The 16,420-nt window shown below is 41.3% G+C and overlaps 2 protein-coding genes across 7 annotated transcripts in view; both read left to right on the top strand.

Annotated features, from left to right (window-relative positions):
• Positions 1-5,074, top strand: part of RAB8B (RAB8B, member RAS oncogene family) — a 66,125-nt gene extending 61,051 nt beyond the window's left edge. The window contains exon 8 of the mRNA XM_047766078.1: positions 800-5,074. Within this exon, the coding sequence (XP_047622034.1) occupies positions 800-892 (93 nt within the window). The 3' untranslated portion in view covers positions 893-5,074. The remainder of the gene's footprint in view (positions 1-799) is intronic.
• A 9,469-nt stretch (positions 5,075-14,543) lies between these two features.
• The window catches only part of APH1B (aph-1 homolog B, gamma-secretase subunit), a 214,118-nt gene continuing 212,241 nt past the window's right edge, over positions 14,544-16,420 (top strand). For all 6 annotated transcript variants that reach the window (XR_007133044.1, XR_007133043.1, XR_007133042.1 and 3 more), the window contains exons 1-2: positions 14,544-14,784; positions 16,036-16,206. Coding sequence is in view for 2 of the 6 variants with exons in the window: in XM_047766067.1 (XP_047622023.1) it covers positions 14,672-14,784; positions 16,036-16,206 (284 nt within the window). In the remaining 4 variants the exon portion in view is untranslated. The remainder of the gene's footprint in view (positions 14,785-16,035; positions 16,207-16,420) is intronic.

Genomic DNA, 16,420 nt, shown 5'->3' with positions numbered 1-16,420 from the left:
TTTTCATTATGCTATTTTAACATTTGTTTTCTTGGAGTTCCTGCATGACTCACTGGGTTAAGAATCTGGTATTGTCACTGCTGTGGCTCTGGTTACAGCTGTGGCACAGGTTTGATCCCTGACCCGGCAGCTTTTGCACATGCTGCAGGAGTGGCCAAAAAAATTTTTTTTGCTTTCTGATTTATGTTGTTTACTTACTTGATGAAAGGGATAGGCCTCATTATGATGTATGCACATTAACTCATTTTTTTTCTGACTTAAATTTTCACTGGTTAAACTTTGTTTTCGTTTTTTCATTTTTTAGGGCTGGACCTTTGGCATATGGAAGTTCCCAGGCTAGGAGTCAAATCTGAGCTGCAGCTACTGGCCTACACCACAGCCACAGCAACATGGGATCTGAGCCACATCTGTAACCTACACCACAGCTCATGGCAACACCAGATCCTTAACCCACTGATCAAAGCCAGGGATAAAACCCTAGTCCTCATGGATACTAGTTGGGTTTGTAACCAGCTGAGCCACAACGGGAACTCTTGATTATAATTTCTTTGAACTGGAAATAGGAACTTCCTCACTAATATATTGCTAATATATTAGGTACTATACTTAAAGTATTTTTCCCATTTTAATTCCCTGTTTCCAAAGAAACAGCATCAGAACTTAACCAGTTCCCTTCCTAATTAAACACTCTACTAAGGACGCATTTATGGCATGGTTTGATATTTTACTTTGTTTTTAGATAATTGGGGTCAAATTGTGAAGTAAATTTCCTTGGTTAAGTTTATCTTCTGTTTTTTAGAATGACAGCAATTCATCAGGGGCAGGCGGACCAGTGAAAATAACAGAAAACCGATCAAAGAAGGCCAGTTTCTTCCGTTGTTTGCTACTTTGATGAACTCTTTCTGAGAGACTGCAGCACATCTTGAGGACCCTCTCCTGCTTCTCTGAAAGCACAGGTCACCCAGCCTCAGAATCATCCCACTGGGCTGCTACTGAGAGCACCACTGAACCTAGACCTCTCGACACAGGATGTGTGGTGGATTCTAGCCTCATGGCCCATCAAGCTACAGGCTTCTTTTTTCAAATGTGGAAGCAATGAAGTGGAGACACGTGCAGGACTTAACTTGTTTTTCCTTTGTTCTATTGTGTGTTGCAGAAGCTGCTATCTCTCTTTTTCACTTTGCACATCAGTGTTAGTCTTTCCTTGTTACCACATAGTCTGAGATTCATTTCTGCACACTTATGTCTGATGAGGTTCTAGACAAATTTGCATTTAAGAATGTTTTAAAAATGAGTAGAACATTTAAAGCAGAGGTTAACATACTAGAATTGTAGAACATTTGGTCTGATTCATACGGCCAAATGTTATTGCCATTGGGGGCATTGAATTCTGATAAAATTTGTCTTAGAAGTTGATAAAAATGCCCATCTATTCATCAAAGGCCACAGTTTCTTGATTTCTTCAAATTGTTAAGAATTTTGCTTCATTCCTAACCTTTTTGCCAGAGAGTCTGGGTAGCTGAATAAATCACTTTTTCAATTGATTACCTCTGCCTAATCTTTTGAAACTGCATTTGGAAATCACCTTTCCTGAGGTTTATATTTGCTCTTCCTTCCTATGTTTGATCTCTTGTAGTCACTCACTTATCTAAAGCATAACATATTTAAACACTGTTGTCTGTTTTAAGTGTAAACTTTTTGAGCTGAAATTTGACATAGGCAGAGAGATGTACCGTTTTAGGGTTTTATTTGATCTGTCACACATCAGCATATGTTAATATAATTTTTCTTAGATTCGCTCCTCAGCTTGCTGATTTAGTAGTAATGCCCAGTTCTTATCATAACTCTGTTTGCAAGAGTTAACAAGAGTTAGAGTTAGACTTAGTTCACAGAAAGCTTACTTACAGGAAGAGAGAGATTAGCTTGTGGATATCAATTTCATAGAGATAGCTCTTGGTAATGGTGAAGATAATGATTTTTTTTAATTTGGGCCTTTTTTTTTCTTTTTTTAATAAGAGTAATTAGACCTAGCACAGCCTCTAAGAAAAGTCTTGCCTTTTCGTTAGAGAAAATACGAGCACGGTTTCAGTTTTACAACAGCTGTTGTTGAATGTGTAGAACCCAGTTCCATCTGTTCGGGTTCGTTGTTATAGAACTTGGTCCAACCATTTGGGCCAAAGCCAACCAAAAGCTTAGCTGCCTTTCTCACCAGACACTGATATTGGTATGCCTTTTGTAGATGAAACCGTCACATAAGAAAAAAAGGTATTTAGTGTTAAGTCATGTGCCAAATTCATTGCTGTTATTCTAGCCTTCAGTGTCATAACACTAGAGAGGAGTATTAAAGAGGTGATTAGGGAATAATAATTATTCTTCCTAGGAGACCTGTTTTGTTTCATAAAGGTTGCCATCATGCTTGATAGTTAAGGCTGGGAGATAAAGTAGAGATGGATTGTTTGTTACCACAGAGAATTCTGCTTCAAATGAAGATGTATCATTAGAATACTTGGATCAGTCAAACTTTATTACTTGTTGGAAAACTTGTGCACGGTTTAGTGGCACAAAATCTACCAGAGCTATTTTTGATAGGTACAGTAAATTTACTGTTCACAAATTTTAGCCTCCTTGATTTGGGGCGGTGGAGTGGGGGGGGGCGGGAATCTGGAGGGGACCCACCTATAGGCTTAAAGGCATCTGTTGGTGTCCCAGTATAAGCTGTAGTTCCTTGAGTGAAAGTTGACTGTAAGACTACCATCTTAAATATATTTTTGCAATGAAAAAAATAATTTCTTAGAAACATGTCCTATTCACAAATTTTCTGAAAATGATCCCAGCAGTTAAGCTTTCTGGATGGTAAGAAGATAATTTCTAAAAGGCAAGTGCTATGACACCATGTATGAATGTAACTCTCTTAGTAATTTACCTCTGACTCTTTGGTGTCTTAACACTTTGGTTTATATCTCAGGGGTTGTCTGCAAACCAAAACTGACATATTCTGTGGTTAGCCTTTTTTTTTTCCCCCCTTTAACAGACTGCTTTGCTTTTGTTTTTTTCCTTCTTTCCTCTGTTGTCTTATATGGGTTAATAACTAGTCTCCATGAACTTCCCTTTGAAAGAGCCTATAAAAGTTAGATGAGTCTAAAAGTGCTCTTTGAAGTAGCAGCAAACTGGGAGTATATACTCTGTTATATAGAAATAAATTGTCCTTGCTATTTTCTTACATTTAGCTTTGCTAAATTGTATATAATTTGAATTAAGACCATAGGAAATTCACTTTCTGCACGGTAAAATGCCCCAGTACCTATTCCACTTTGCTTAATAATGTACATATAGTGCATTATTTTTTCTATTTGTAGATGAATTTAGTGACAGATAATTGTCTGTTCCCTGCTGAAACTGAAGATATCTAGTTTTGCGTGAGCATTTTTGTGGTCTCATGGATAAGGTACATGAAGATTTTTTTGCAGCAGCATTAGTGGTTCAGCGGCTGCCTTTTATTATCAGTGTGCTCATCTTTGACAATGATTGGACTAGACCTTTTCTAATAGAGTCTGAGGGTCTCAGACAATGAAAATGTGCTCTAACCAAGTAGCATGTAAATCAGTTGATTGTAAAACGTTTCACTGGGAACTTATTTTAGCTATATTTTACTTCAGACAGATTATGAGAAAATAATCCACCTGTGCATCAGTTAGGAGGTGCTGCAGGGTTTCTTACTATTTACATGAACATTTTATGCAGTCTTTGATATAAATTTTCAGAAGACTATACTCTTTACTTTGAAGGACTATTTTTTAATTATACCTCATGTAGCTAACTAGTATTCTAATACCTGGTAGAAGAACAGTGAGCCAGTCTTTATCCAACACAATTTAGACTCTATGTTTTGTTTTGAACTAAAGGCATCATTGGAAAAGGTAGGAGGTAGTAGTTTAGGATAGAACATACATGTCATATCCAGTAGCTCAAAAAAAGAAGTATTATCTTCCTGTCTCCATTAATAAATTTAGCTGTGCAATATAGATAATTGTTTGCAGAAATTTCTACATAAGAGATTATAACTCCATTTTACAGGTTCTGAATGTTGAGAATCTATATTAAGGCTTGTAAAGTTTTTCCTGTGAACAGTAAGTGATACATTTAAGCCAACTTTCTTTTCTAGTTTATGACTTAGATTCTTTATAAATTTAGTTCTTAAAGATGAGCTTCTAAGCTTAAAAATTTTAAACAGCATTTCATTATGTTAATTTACTTATCTCAGATTTTAAGCACTCAATTCTGCTGTGAGATTTTTTAGAATTTTTGTTTTAACAGAAAGGACATTCCTTTTTCCTTCTTGTTACATCCACAGAAGGGGTGGGAGAATGTCTAAAAATGAAATTCCTTGTCCTAGAGGGACAGAATATGCTAATAAAATTTCAAATGCTGGCACAATTTTACAGTAGAATTGGTCTTTTTTCAGACTAATAAAATGAATGGTTGTCATGTTCACTACGAAAAAAATCTAAATGACTGAAATTTATAGAAATGAAAATTAGCAAGCAATTATTTTAGGGATACTTTCAAATTTTACTTCATTTTTTGAAATGCTTGTGCCATATGCAGTTGCATTTCTTATTGCCAAGATCTAATAGAACTTCTGGTTTCATTTCTTACCTTTTTTTTAAAATGTGAATTTATATTATAATTCATTCCTACGGCCTTACAAGATGGGTTTTATTTTGTGTGTTTGCAGCTGACACTGTCCCTTTAATGCAAAATGCCATAAACGATTTGACTAAAGTCCTACCCGTTTCTAATGGGAAATACCTGGGTTTTCCATAGAATTATCCTACTGTGTGTGTTTCAGCATATTTTACTTTTGCTCCAGCAGTTTAGTGTGAAAAAGCTCCTGCAGATAAAGTGGATTTGTCATGTGGTTAATCTTGTTTTAGCCAATTCATTAACTGTGTACTGATACTGATGCTGTGTTTGTTTGTTTGTTTTTTTTAAGAAAAAATGAATTTTATTCCAGGTGAACTTTTTTTTTTAAATAATAATGTTTGTCTAAAATAAAAACTACATGATGAAAATACTCATGTCTCTGAAATGGATTACACATTTTGAAAATGTTTCTTCTAATTTGCTAGGTATGTGTCTCAAACCATGGTAGTAGACATGAGATATTTTAGCAAACTTTACATCTACTTCAAGTTCTTTAAAGACTTGGAAAAAACGGCCAGAGCTTCTGCTCACCCTTAGTTCAGAATACATTGAGGTTATTCTGTCATGGAACTCCAGCTTTGGGAAGTTAACTGGCTCAGCGGTTAATGACCTCGACTAGTATCCATGAGGACATGGGTTCGATCCCTGGCCTCGCTCAGTGGGTTAAGGATCTGGAGTTGCCGTGAGCCGTGGTATAGGTCGCAGATTCAGCTCAGATCCCACGTTGCTGTGGCTGTGGTGTAGGCCAGCGGCTACAGCTCTGATTTGACTCCTAGCCTGGGAACCTCCATAAAACTGCAGCCTTAAATTGATCATCCTTCCTTTCTCATCCTTCGCTTCTCAGTCCTTGCAAGTGTAGTTTCTGTTGTGTTCACTTCCAGATGGTTCACTGTTATACAGGCTGGAGCCTGTTCCCAGTCATAGCCTTTCCTATTCATCCCACAGCCATTTCAGAACCTTCACTGTTCTTCTCAAGCTTTTTTCCTTTCACTCTTGGTAGAAGATCTTTCATCTCCTGACTCACAGCAAGAAGTATCAGTCTAAAACCACCTCTCCCTCCCCACCTATAGCCTGCCATAGGCTGACTGCTCTTTGCCTACCCTCATCCTCACCTCCTTCCTCTTATGGCAGAGGCATTCCTCCTATTCCATGCTTTTCTTTCTGCCTTTTCTCTGGAGTCGTCCTCCCACCTCTACCCTGCTTCTCAAGGAGTTCACAGCTTTTTCTCATACCTTCAAACTCTTAACCAATCCAAGCATAGCTAACTCTCCCTCCCCTTTGCCTCATGTCACACTCATCCATTGCTCTTTTTCCTCTTCTTCCTGTCATAGCCAGGCTTCTTCAAAGAGTGCCTCTAGTTACAGTCTTCCCTTTTTCATTTCCCATCTCTTCCTCAACCTCCTCCACTTTGGCTTCCACCTCTATCTCATGCACCCCTGGCGTTGCAAGTTGCTAAAATAGTGGGTGATTATCAGTCCTTAGCTTGGTTAACCTCTAGGCAGCATTTGATGTGCATCCCTTGCCCCCAGGAATGTTCTCTTGGTGACGGGATTCTTCTGATGGACCACTTTTCGAAAATAATTTCATCCTCTTTCATGGCTCTTAAATAGCTCATAACTTCTGTGGTTGGCTGAATAATGGTCTCCAAGGTTGTCCTACCACCCAGAACCTGTGAGTGTTACTTTATATGGCAGATGTGATCACATTAAAGATCATGAAATGAGAGATTATCCAGGTGGGCCCTATGTCACCCCAAGGGTCTTTATGAGAGAGACACTGGAGGAACAACTCAGTGATGGAAACGCAGGAAAGGTGATGGGACGCAGGGCTATGAGACCGGGAATGTGGGGAGCCTCCAGGATCTGGAAAAGTGAAGGAAAGAGATTTCCCCCTCAAGCCTCCAGAAGGAAACCAGCCTGGCCCTGACACCTCGATTTTAACTTGATAAGGCTCACTTTATAATTCTGACCTCCAGAAACAATAAATTTGTGTTGCTTTAAGCCACTAAATTTAAGGTAATTTGTTTCAGCAACAACAGGAAACTGAGTTTTCCAATTCGTATCTCTAGCTCCAACCTCTTTCCAGAAGGTGAGAGTTCTAAGTTGATCTGCTGAGTGGACACCTCCCCCCTGGATCTGCTAAGGTACATCAGATGACTTGTCTCAAACTCAAACTCATCTCCCTCTCCAGCAATTCCCACCATTAACCCTCAATGCCAGGAGGAGAAACATATTCTTTGTCCTTTTCTCTCCATTGTAAGAGATAGCACCATCATCGACCTAGATCTCTAAACAGTTCATCAACCTCCAAATCTTACATGTCCTAACTCCTTACTCCCTTTCTAATCTATCCACTAGCCCATTATTTCTGCTTCTGTCTTTGTTCAGGCGTCCTCATCTTTTGCTTAGATTTCTATAGCCTCGCCTAATCAGTCTTCTAGTGTCTCATCTTATTTTCCTCCAATTTTTACAGTGCTGACAGATTTAAAACTGGGGTCTTCTGCCAAATTGAGTCTTTCAGTGGCACCTAATAACCTTGGGGGAAAAAACCTAAACTCTTCAGCCTGGCAAGTAGAGTCCTTTGCCAGTCCCACATCTTTCAGCCTTAGATTTCTGTCACATCTTAACTCCCACATATATTCTGAACCTCACCAGTAATTGCATTTCTCCAAACCTAACATGCTTTGTCATTCTTTTCTTTCTGCTGTTCCTTCTGCTCTCACTTCCTGACTTTTGTCTGGCTAACTTCTTTTTTTTTTTTTTTGCTTTTTAGGGCTGCACTCACTCACGGCATATGGAGGTTCTCAGGCTAGGGTTTGAATTGGAGCTGCAGCTGCTGGCCACAGCCACAGCCACAGCCACAGCTACGCAGGATCTGAGCCACATCTGCGACCTACATGTCTGGCTAACTTACTGTTCAAGACTCAGTAAGGGTTTCTCTGAGAAGACTTCAGCCACAACCCATCTCTGGTTAGGAGCCCCTTCCTGTGTCTGCCCCAAGTGTCATTCACTGCACTGGTTTCAGATTGTCTCTTTACTTAGAGTAGACTCTAAGCTCCAGCAGGGTGAGCACCAAGTCTTTATTTTTTGTATTCATAACATCCAGCAAAGAGCCTAGCACATAGTAGATTAATAAATGTTGAAAGAATCAGTGACCATCAAAATCAACATGTCTGTGAAGAGCGCAATTTAGGAGTTATTTTGTTCTCCATTTACTTTTTTTTGCTTTTCAGGGCTGTACTTGGGGCATATGGAGGTTCTAAGACTAGGGGTTGAATCAGCGCTGTAGTGGCTGGTCTACACCACAGCCACAGCAATGCAGGAATCGAGCTGCCTCCGAGGCCTACACCACAGCTCATGGCAACGCCGGATCCCTAACCCACTGAGGGAGGCCAGGGATGGAACCCGCATCCTCATGGATACTAGTTAGATTTGTTTCCTCTGCACCACAATGGGAACTCCTCCATTTACTTTCTAATTTGAAGAAAGACTGGAAGTAAAGTCATCATTGCCTCAAAAAGTAGGGCAGTAAGAAGAGAAGCTTCATTATCTGGCTTTTATTCTGGCCCTCACCTTATACACTTTAATCTTTGTTAAATATCTGACTTTATTTTAACCTTAAATACAGAAGAATTTCCTTTTAATAAGATAAACCACCCCAAATGCTATTCATGTATTGATAAATTGAGTAAACCCTCTCTTCCCCTTTATGGTTCCTAGTCTCAAAATTTAGGTTTTCCAATATTAATTTCAGAGATATATGAGAATGCCCCCTAGCAAGTATGGATGAAAAATGTTGCTTGCCATATCAGTAAACAAAGGATGTTTCAGCCATCAAGCCATCAACCACTCAGCCACCTCTGATTCTAGGCACTTCGAGGGGATTCAGGATAGAGAAAAGCAGAATACCGGCCCTAGGTAATTAATGTTCATATCTAAGGAACAATTTCAATGAGGCCAGGCTTTTGCATCTTCCCATACACAGAAAAGCACTAAATTCATTAATTTGAGATGTCTCGATTTTGATGTTCCAATTACCTAGGGGTTTTTGTTTGTTTTGTTTTTTTGCAAAAACTCCTATATATCCTGGCTCCTCCCTTACCTGTTTGGAGCAGTCCCTCAGTTATCTAAGAGGCTGTCTTCCAGGCTTAAGTCCACCAAGTAAAACTTAATTCTCAATTTTTTTTCAGTGGACGCAATTAAAATTCGTGACTATTAGTTAATTTTAAAACATATATATATTTCCTCCATGTAGCTCATCAGTCACTAAATTCTGTTTGCACAGCTCTTAAATCTCTTCAGTTTGTCTGCTTCTCTCCAGGCACCTGCTCTTTTCCTGACTCATGCCTGCAAATGCCAAAGACCTTATCTGTAATTCCATTTTCCATTATCTTTACAAAGGAGATCTGATCCTTCACTCCCCTAGATAAACCCAGGACTTCGGGTAAAGGCTAGTGGGATGGCTTTTTCTGTCTTATCTCTCGTCCCTCTCCTCATTCTGGGGAGGTTCTGAACTACTTTCTGCCTCTCAGAAATGCCCTGCTTTCTCTCGCTTTGAGGCCTCTTCCCTGGTGCATTTCTTCCCTACTTCCTAGCTTTGCTAACTCTGAAGGTGAGATGTGAATAAATGGATAGTATCTTCTGCAGCAACACCTCACAAGTTTGAATTGGCTGTTCTTCCCCCTTCCTGTTTACTCTCAGCCCCTCTACTTGCCTGTCTGGCTGAAACCAAGCAGGCGGGGGGGGGGGGGGGGGGGGGGGGGGGGGTTAATGGAGGGGGTGTCTCCCCCTCCATGTCCCCTGCCTCTTGTTTGTAGAAAAGCTGAAGTCTCCCAGGGCTCCCTGAGTCACAAAAGAGCAGGCTCAAGCAGCGAATGTTAGGACAATAGAGTCACAGACTCAATGTCTGCTGCATATTCCTGAGTTGTTTTACAGATGCTATAGCAGCTACCAGAGGGAAAAAGCAAACTGCATGACGGCAAAACTGCAGCCATGACATGACTCAGCAATACTGAATCTATGGCCAGCGCAGTTCCAAGAAGTGGTCTTAAGAGAATGGGATTAACACTACTGCTCATAATAGTCTATAACTTTGTGGGCATCAAAATAATTGTAGCTTGCTCTACGGATATTTGTAAATAGGCAACTATAACTATCAGCAAAGAGATGCTCAGGCCCATGTTGACATCTTCCACTCTAAGAATATGACATCCTATGTCAGCATGAAGAAGTTACAGAAGACAGGCCTTTGCTGTGTAGAAATGGAATGATGTTCTGACCCATAGGGATTTGTAAGCAGCTTTTAGCAGGAAAGAGCTCTCTGCAGGATGTCCCTTTTCTTGTTACTAGCCTTAAATGAGGTGCCCCCACGCTCTACTCATCTCCGGCCCTAGTGCCCCTTTCCAATCTTTTGATCACACAATGCCTTGCCTAACCTGTCAGTTCTTTCCATAGAGCAAAGAAGTAGAAATGAAGAATAAGTAATTAACAGATGACAGATCTCTTCCTTCGGTTCTCCTTTCGTAATCTTTTTTCCCCCCTTTGGTAATCTTGAGAACAAACTGTGTAAACAAGAGAGCACCTAAGACAGATCACAAGAAGTCCACAAGCTGCATACATGTGAGAGATAGCAAGGACCCTGACGCTCTACCTCAGTGAGTAACTGAAACGACCTCCCTTATTCCCTTTAAAAACTTTCATGGCTGAGCAGAATCTTCAGAGACGGTTCTTGGGGGACAATGAGTCCACCATCTCCCCAGACTGCCGGCATTCTGATTACTAGCAACTTTTCTTTCTACTGGCATCTGCCTCTGGATATTGATTTTCTTTTTTTTTTTTTTTTGTCTTTTTGCTATTTCTTTGGGTTGCTCCCGTGGTATATGGAGGTTCCCAGGCTAGGGGTTGAATCGGAGCTGTAGCCACTGGCCTACGGCCAGAGCCACAGCAACTCAGGATCCGAGCCGAGTCTGCAACCTACACCACAGCTCACGGCAACGCCGGATCATTAACCCACTGAGCAAGGGCAGGGACCGAACCCGCAACCTCATGCTCCTAGTCGGATTCGTTAACCACTGCGCCACGACGGGAACTCCCAGGATATTGATTTTCGAGTGGCAAGCAGCTGGACCTGAGTTCGGTAACACGGCGTCCCCACTCGACTGTAAGCTCGGTGGAGATGAGCACATCTGTTTCATTGGTGTACTCCCAATGGCCAGCATTGTGCCTGATACTGTGTAAGCATTTAGCGTGTGTTATTTATTTATTTTTACATTCTTTTTTTTTATACTATCTTTCATTAGGTTCTAATCCAAGAGATTGGACATAGTTCCCTGTGCTGTATAGTGGGATCCCATTGTTTATCCATTCCAAATCAGCAAGCATACAGTTTGAATGAATGAGTAAACAGTTGACTATAAATCTATCAGCACGACCAGAAGACGAAAGTTCAAGTGAATTTATTAGTATATTTTGAATTACTGGTAGATATGTCAAAGCCCTGCTGGATGCATTGCTAAAACGTGGTATTGCTTTTTGCACCCTCCCACCCCACCAGGCACACACTTGTCAGTCTATATCCTTAACCCTGGTGTATGTCAGCCTCCCCTCAAGTACCTTTTAGGGGTTTAACTCCCAACATCACTCAGTATATTTTAAGTATTTGGAGAAAACTCATAGTAAGTTCAGAAAAACTTAAGGAATCAATAGCACTGTTACTTAGCCTCACAATCCCTTTTTTTTTTTTTGTCTTTTGTCTTTTGTCTTTTTAGGGCCACACTTGTGGCATTATGTGGGTTCCCAGGCTAAGGGTCTAATTGGAGCTGCAGCTGCCAGCCTATGCCAGAGCCACAGCAATGCCAGATCCAAGCCTCATCTACGACCTACACCACAGCTCACAGCAACACCTGATCCTTAACCCACTGAATGAGGCCAGGGATTGAACCTGCAACTTCATGGTTCCTAGTTGGATTCGTTTCTGCGGTGCTATGACGGGAACTCCATAGCCTCACATTCTTCACTTGTAAACAGAATTACTGAAATCAGTGTAAAAGTTGCTTTTTAAATAGCAATGCATCATATAAATGTAAGGTGTCATTATTCAGAGAAAACTTGAAATAAGTTTCAAGTATATAACCATGAATGCTAAAGACTATATTATTGGTGGTTTTGACAGTTTGGTCTATTTACTCTCTTTTCTTTTTCTGCTGTACCTGTGGCATATGGAAGTTTCCAGTTCTAGGGGTCGAATTGGAGCTGTAGTGAGGCCTATACCACAGTCACGGCAACACCAGATCCAAGCCACATCTGCAACCTACACTGTAGCTTGTGGCATCACTGGATCCTTAATCCACTGAGGCCAGGGATTGAATCCTCAGGGAGACTCCATTGGGTCCTTAACCCACTGAGTCACAGCAGGAACTACTAGTTTCTTTTCTATTCTGACAGACCACAGTTAGAGATATCTTTTTTTTTTTAATCTTAAAATTTTTTTTTTGTTGTTATTTTTTAGGGCTGCACTTGTGGCATATGGAAGTTCCCAGGCTTCAGGTCGGATCAGAGCTGCAGCTGCTGGCCTATGTCACAGCCACAGCGGCTCTGCATTTCGAGTTGCCTACTTCCAAGTATTTAAGGTGGCTTTAACACATAGATCTTGGTTACAATTAGGGTAAACAAATCATCAAAATAGGAATAAAATAATAAGCTGTCTTCTGAAGTCATGGCGGTAATTGTAATTAAAATGAAGAAGAATAGTTGCTATAATTGATTATGAAATTTAGCTCCAAGCTTCTTGGGAATCAAGTTAAAATTTGCATATGAGCTTGAGAGAGTTAGCTCTCATGCTGAGTAGATGTATGCACTTGTCAGGAGAAACACTTCTTTTCTAGCCCTGAACTCAAACAGTAAATTCGAGATATTGAATAAAGATAATGATAGTTTTATGAAATATCCAAGAAAAAAATGTAGATGACCATTTTTTTACCCCCCAAAAATGTGTTCACCTGTTAGTGGGTATCTAGCCAAAAGACACAGCCACGCCAAAGATCAGGAGAAGGAAGGGCTTATTACTTGCAGCAAGTAAGGAAAACACTGGTGATCTCTCCCAAAGCGGGGTCTCCCCAAACAGCAAAACTGGGGAAGTTTTAAGCTAAAGGTACATGAGTATTCATGAAGGGGCTTGAGCAGAGGAGAATTCAGCATAGAATTGGGGGAAAGGTGGACAGAATCTAAGCTTTGGTTGATTATTAATTACTGAGACCTGTTCAAGGACAAACACTGTAGTCAGGTTTAGATCACAAGAAAGCTTGGGCCAAAAACAGCTTTTCTTATGTTCATAAAGTCATGCTTGGTTCTCTCTCTTGAGGGACCCCCTACCCTATCTCCTTACAATGTCTTTAATTAAAAATATTAATTTACCCCAAGGACATAAGTACATTAGGCATTCATGAAGGCATTTCTGTATGGAGCTGAAATAATGTAATTGCATTTGACAACTTTGATTCAGGATAGAACCAAAAGAATCTATCCAATGATGAGTCACTATCACTTTATTTAAAAAAAATTTTTTTAATGAATAGCTTTATTTTTTCATTTTTTAAAGTTTTTTGGAAGTTTAGTTGATTTATAATGTGATAGAGTCACTATCACTTTCAACTGTTGTCTCAACCTGAGTTACTTGGTGCTGGTCAAAACATTTCAAAATGAAGAAATACTGTGTAGAGTAAGAGGAAAATATATATGTCTGTTTCAAACAAAGCTGACATTTTACCATAAAAATTAAATACTTGTATTATGTGAAGGCCCATTTTCAGAGATGACCACAAAACATCTTCAGTCAGGGCCCCAGCTTTTGTCTTTTCAGTGTTGATTTTCAAGAGCTTTATTCAGGATAGGCATTAAAGATGGGTAGGAATGGCTGATACTTGCATAGCACTTAACACGTGGCGCAATCCTCAAAACTACCCATGAATTATTATTGTTATTATCCCCACTAGACATGGAGATAAATCTTAGATAAAATGACCAAGGAAATTAACCTTCTGGTTTTATTTTGTAAACCTTTCAGAAATTGTTACTGTAGCAAATGTTTGTAAGTTCCATTTTTAAAATTATTTCATTCATTGAACAGTTATTTAGTGAGCATCTTCTAGGTGCTGTGGAAACAACGGAGAACAAAACAAAGACCTTGCCTTCCAAAAGTTTACATTTTAATGGGGGAGGCAAGCGAGCAAGCAAAAACCAAGCAAGGAGATGTTGCTGTAATTACAGGGTGATCAGAGAATGCCTTAAAAAACACGTTTAAGACACGGCAGGAGCGAGGAACAAATAAAACCAGCTCAACAAAACAAGCTCTTACCGTGAGGGTTAGCGCCTGGGTCACCGCTATCCCAAGCTTGGGTTTTGTACCCAGTTGCACGTTCCCCCAACATTACAGATGGCAAAATGTGCTTTAAAAAAGACTCCTCTGTTTAGAAATGGGATCCTATCTACCTGCTGTGCGAAGTTTTTCTTTAGTTGATCTGGAATTTCCCCCTATCCTGGCACCAAAGCAGTTTGGAGACCCCCCCTTCTTTCAGCCATCTCGCGGCCAATATCCTGGGCCTGATGGATGGTGTACTTCTGGCCGGGGCGGGGGGTCGGGACGCTACAGTTCGTCCTACAAAGCCGCGCAGACAGCAGGAACTGCTTTGCCTCCAGATCTGCCAGCCCGGAGGTGAGGCGCGCCTCGCGCCCGGGCGCCGGGGTCCCTCTGGCGCTCACGGCTTCGCCCCGCCTCCGGGCCCTCGCCCCGCCTTCTGTTCCTCCGACGCGCCACGCCCCAACGCCGCTCACGGCCACGCCCCGCCTCCCGTCCCTCCGCCGCGCCCCGCTGGCCGCCGCTCTCCTGCCCCGCCCTCACCCCGCGCTCAGCTCTATCAGCGCTCAGCGCCCCCAAGTCCCCGCCCGGCCCCCGGGCCGGCTTTGCTGTCGCCATGACGGCGGCCGTGTTCTTTGGCTGCGCTTTCATTGCCTTCGGGCCTGCTCTCGCCCTCTACGTCTTCACCATCGCCACCGAGCCGTTGCGCATCATCCTCCTCATCATTGGGTAAGGTGGTTGCGCCAGGAAACCAGACCCGGGGTTCCCCTCCCCCGCTGGGGTACCGGCAGTACTTGGCGTTCCCTCCAAACGACTTGACCTCGATAGACTTTGGAGGGGAGAAGGATTGGGAGGGGGAGAGCGGAGACCCATCTCCCCTGGGACTCTTCGCCTGCGACCCCAGAGGGCGAGCTCAGAGGGAGAGCACATCACACTGTGGGTCTCAGAAAAACCCCTACGCTTGTCTCCCGGGTGTGCTTTAATAAGTCATACATTAAAAACTGTATTAAAAATTGTGGATAAGTTCAGATATTCATCTTTTATTCATTTGGAGAGGGGAGGTCCCTAGTTTCCCTCAGATTCTAACAGGCATTTGTAATCCCAAGCAAGAACCCTTAAGCACCTGGGCGTCAGGTGTTTTAAGATATCCGCGATGGTCAGCTCCTACCTCTATTAACTGAATCGGAAGGTCAGGGGCCTGGGATTCGGACTACGGAATTTTTTAAAGCGTCCCAGGTGATTCCCCGGTTCAGCCAAAGGGTAGAAACGTGGGGAAACAACACCGCACCTGTAGTACATCTCCCTGCAGGAGCTTGGTCAACACCGAACTCTCCTAGCGATTGTGGTCATAATCTCAGTTTTCACCTGTCTGGCAGCTCTTGGGCTCCCCAGAGTGTCGCTTGGCCAGGCGATACCAGTGATTGCCACCTTTTCTGACCTTCTTGAAAGTGCCTCATCACAAGTGTCATTTAAAAAACAATAGTGATTTGGGTAAAAGTTCTGTAACCCTTGTTATAATCATTAAAATCCACAGGAATGTTGTAGAAACCAGGCCTGGAAAACTGATCTAGATCAGAGCATAGGTTTTCAACCTCGATTTTAAAGCCAGCCAGTCACTCTGTTAATAGAGATGCAGACATTTGTTTGCACATCAGTGGGCAAAGCTTTAATAAGGAAGTGGAGCAAATAACCAAGTTTCTAGCCAGACAGCACTTGGCAGATAGTCTGCAGCAGTACTTAGAAATAACAGAGTCACTGAAAAAGTGATATTTAGGGGGAAAAAAATCTCAAATTCCTCTTGGACTTCATGTTGATTTCACCAGGGAAACTGCACCATTGATTAAGAACAGTTGATTCAGAACATCACTTCATGAACATTTTCTTGGTCAGGAAATCCATTCCTTTTCAAGCAAGATTTTTTCTGCATTTAAATCATTATTAATCCTGTTCACTTGTAATTTTTTCCCCCCCAATTTTCAGAGCCTTCTTCTGGTTGGTGTCTCTGCTGCTTTCCTCCCTAGTTTGGTTCATGGCAACAACCATTACTGATAACAAAGATGAACGAGTCCAGAAATATCTGTTGATCTTTGGAGTGTTGGTCTCAGTCCTTATCCAAGAAACATTCCGGTTCGCATATTATAAACTTTTAAAGTAAGTTAAATGTCTTCTTTACCCCCCTCCACAGTTTTATTTGCATTATGATTTGGTAATTTGAAACATTAATATACTGTTGTATTTGAGGGTCCATGTCTTCCAACATAGTTTGAAGCCAAGGGATTATAAATTTCCAGGCTGAAAATATTGAGTATTTTATTTTATTTTTTATTTTTATTTTTTTTTGCTTTTTAGGGCCATACTCTCAGCT

The sequence above is a fragment of the Phacochoerus africanus genome, chromosome 2 (assembly GCF_016906955.1).
Source record: "Phacochoerus africanus isolate WHEZ1 chromosome 2, ROS_Pafr_v1, whole genome shotgun sequence".
NCBI classification, from domain to species: domain Eukaryota; kingdom Metazoa; phylum Chordata; class Mammalia; order Artiodactyla; family Suidae; genus Phacochoerus; species Phacochoerus africanus.
The sequence above is the reverse complement of the archived record's forward strand: the minus strand, read 5'-3'. Positions and strand labels throughout refer to the sequence as shown.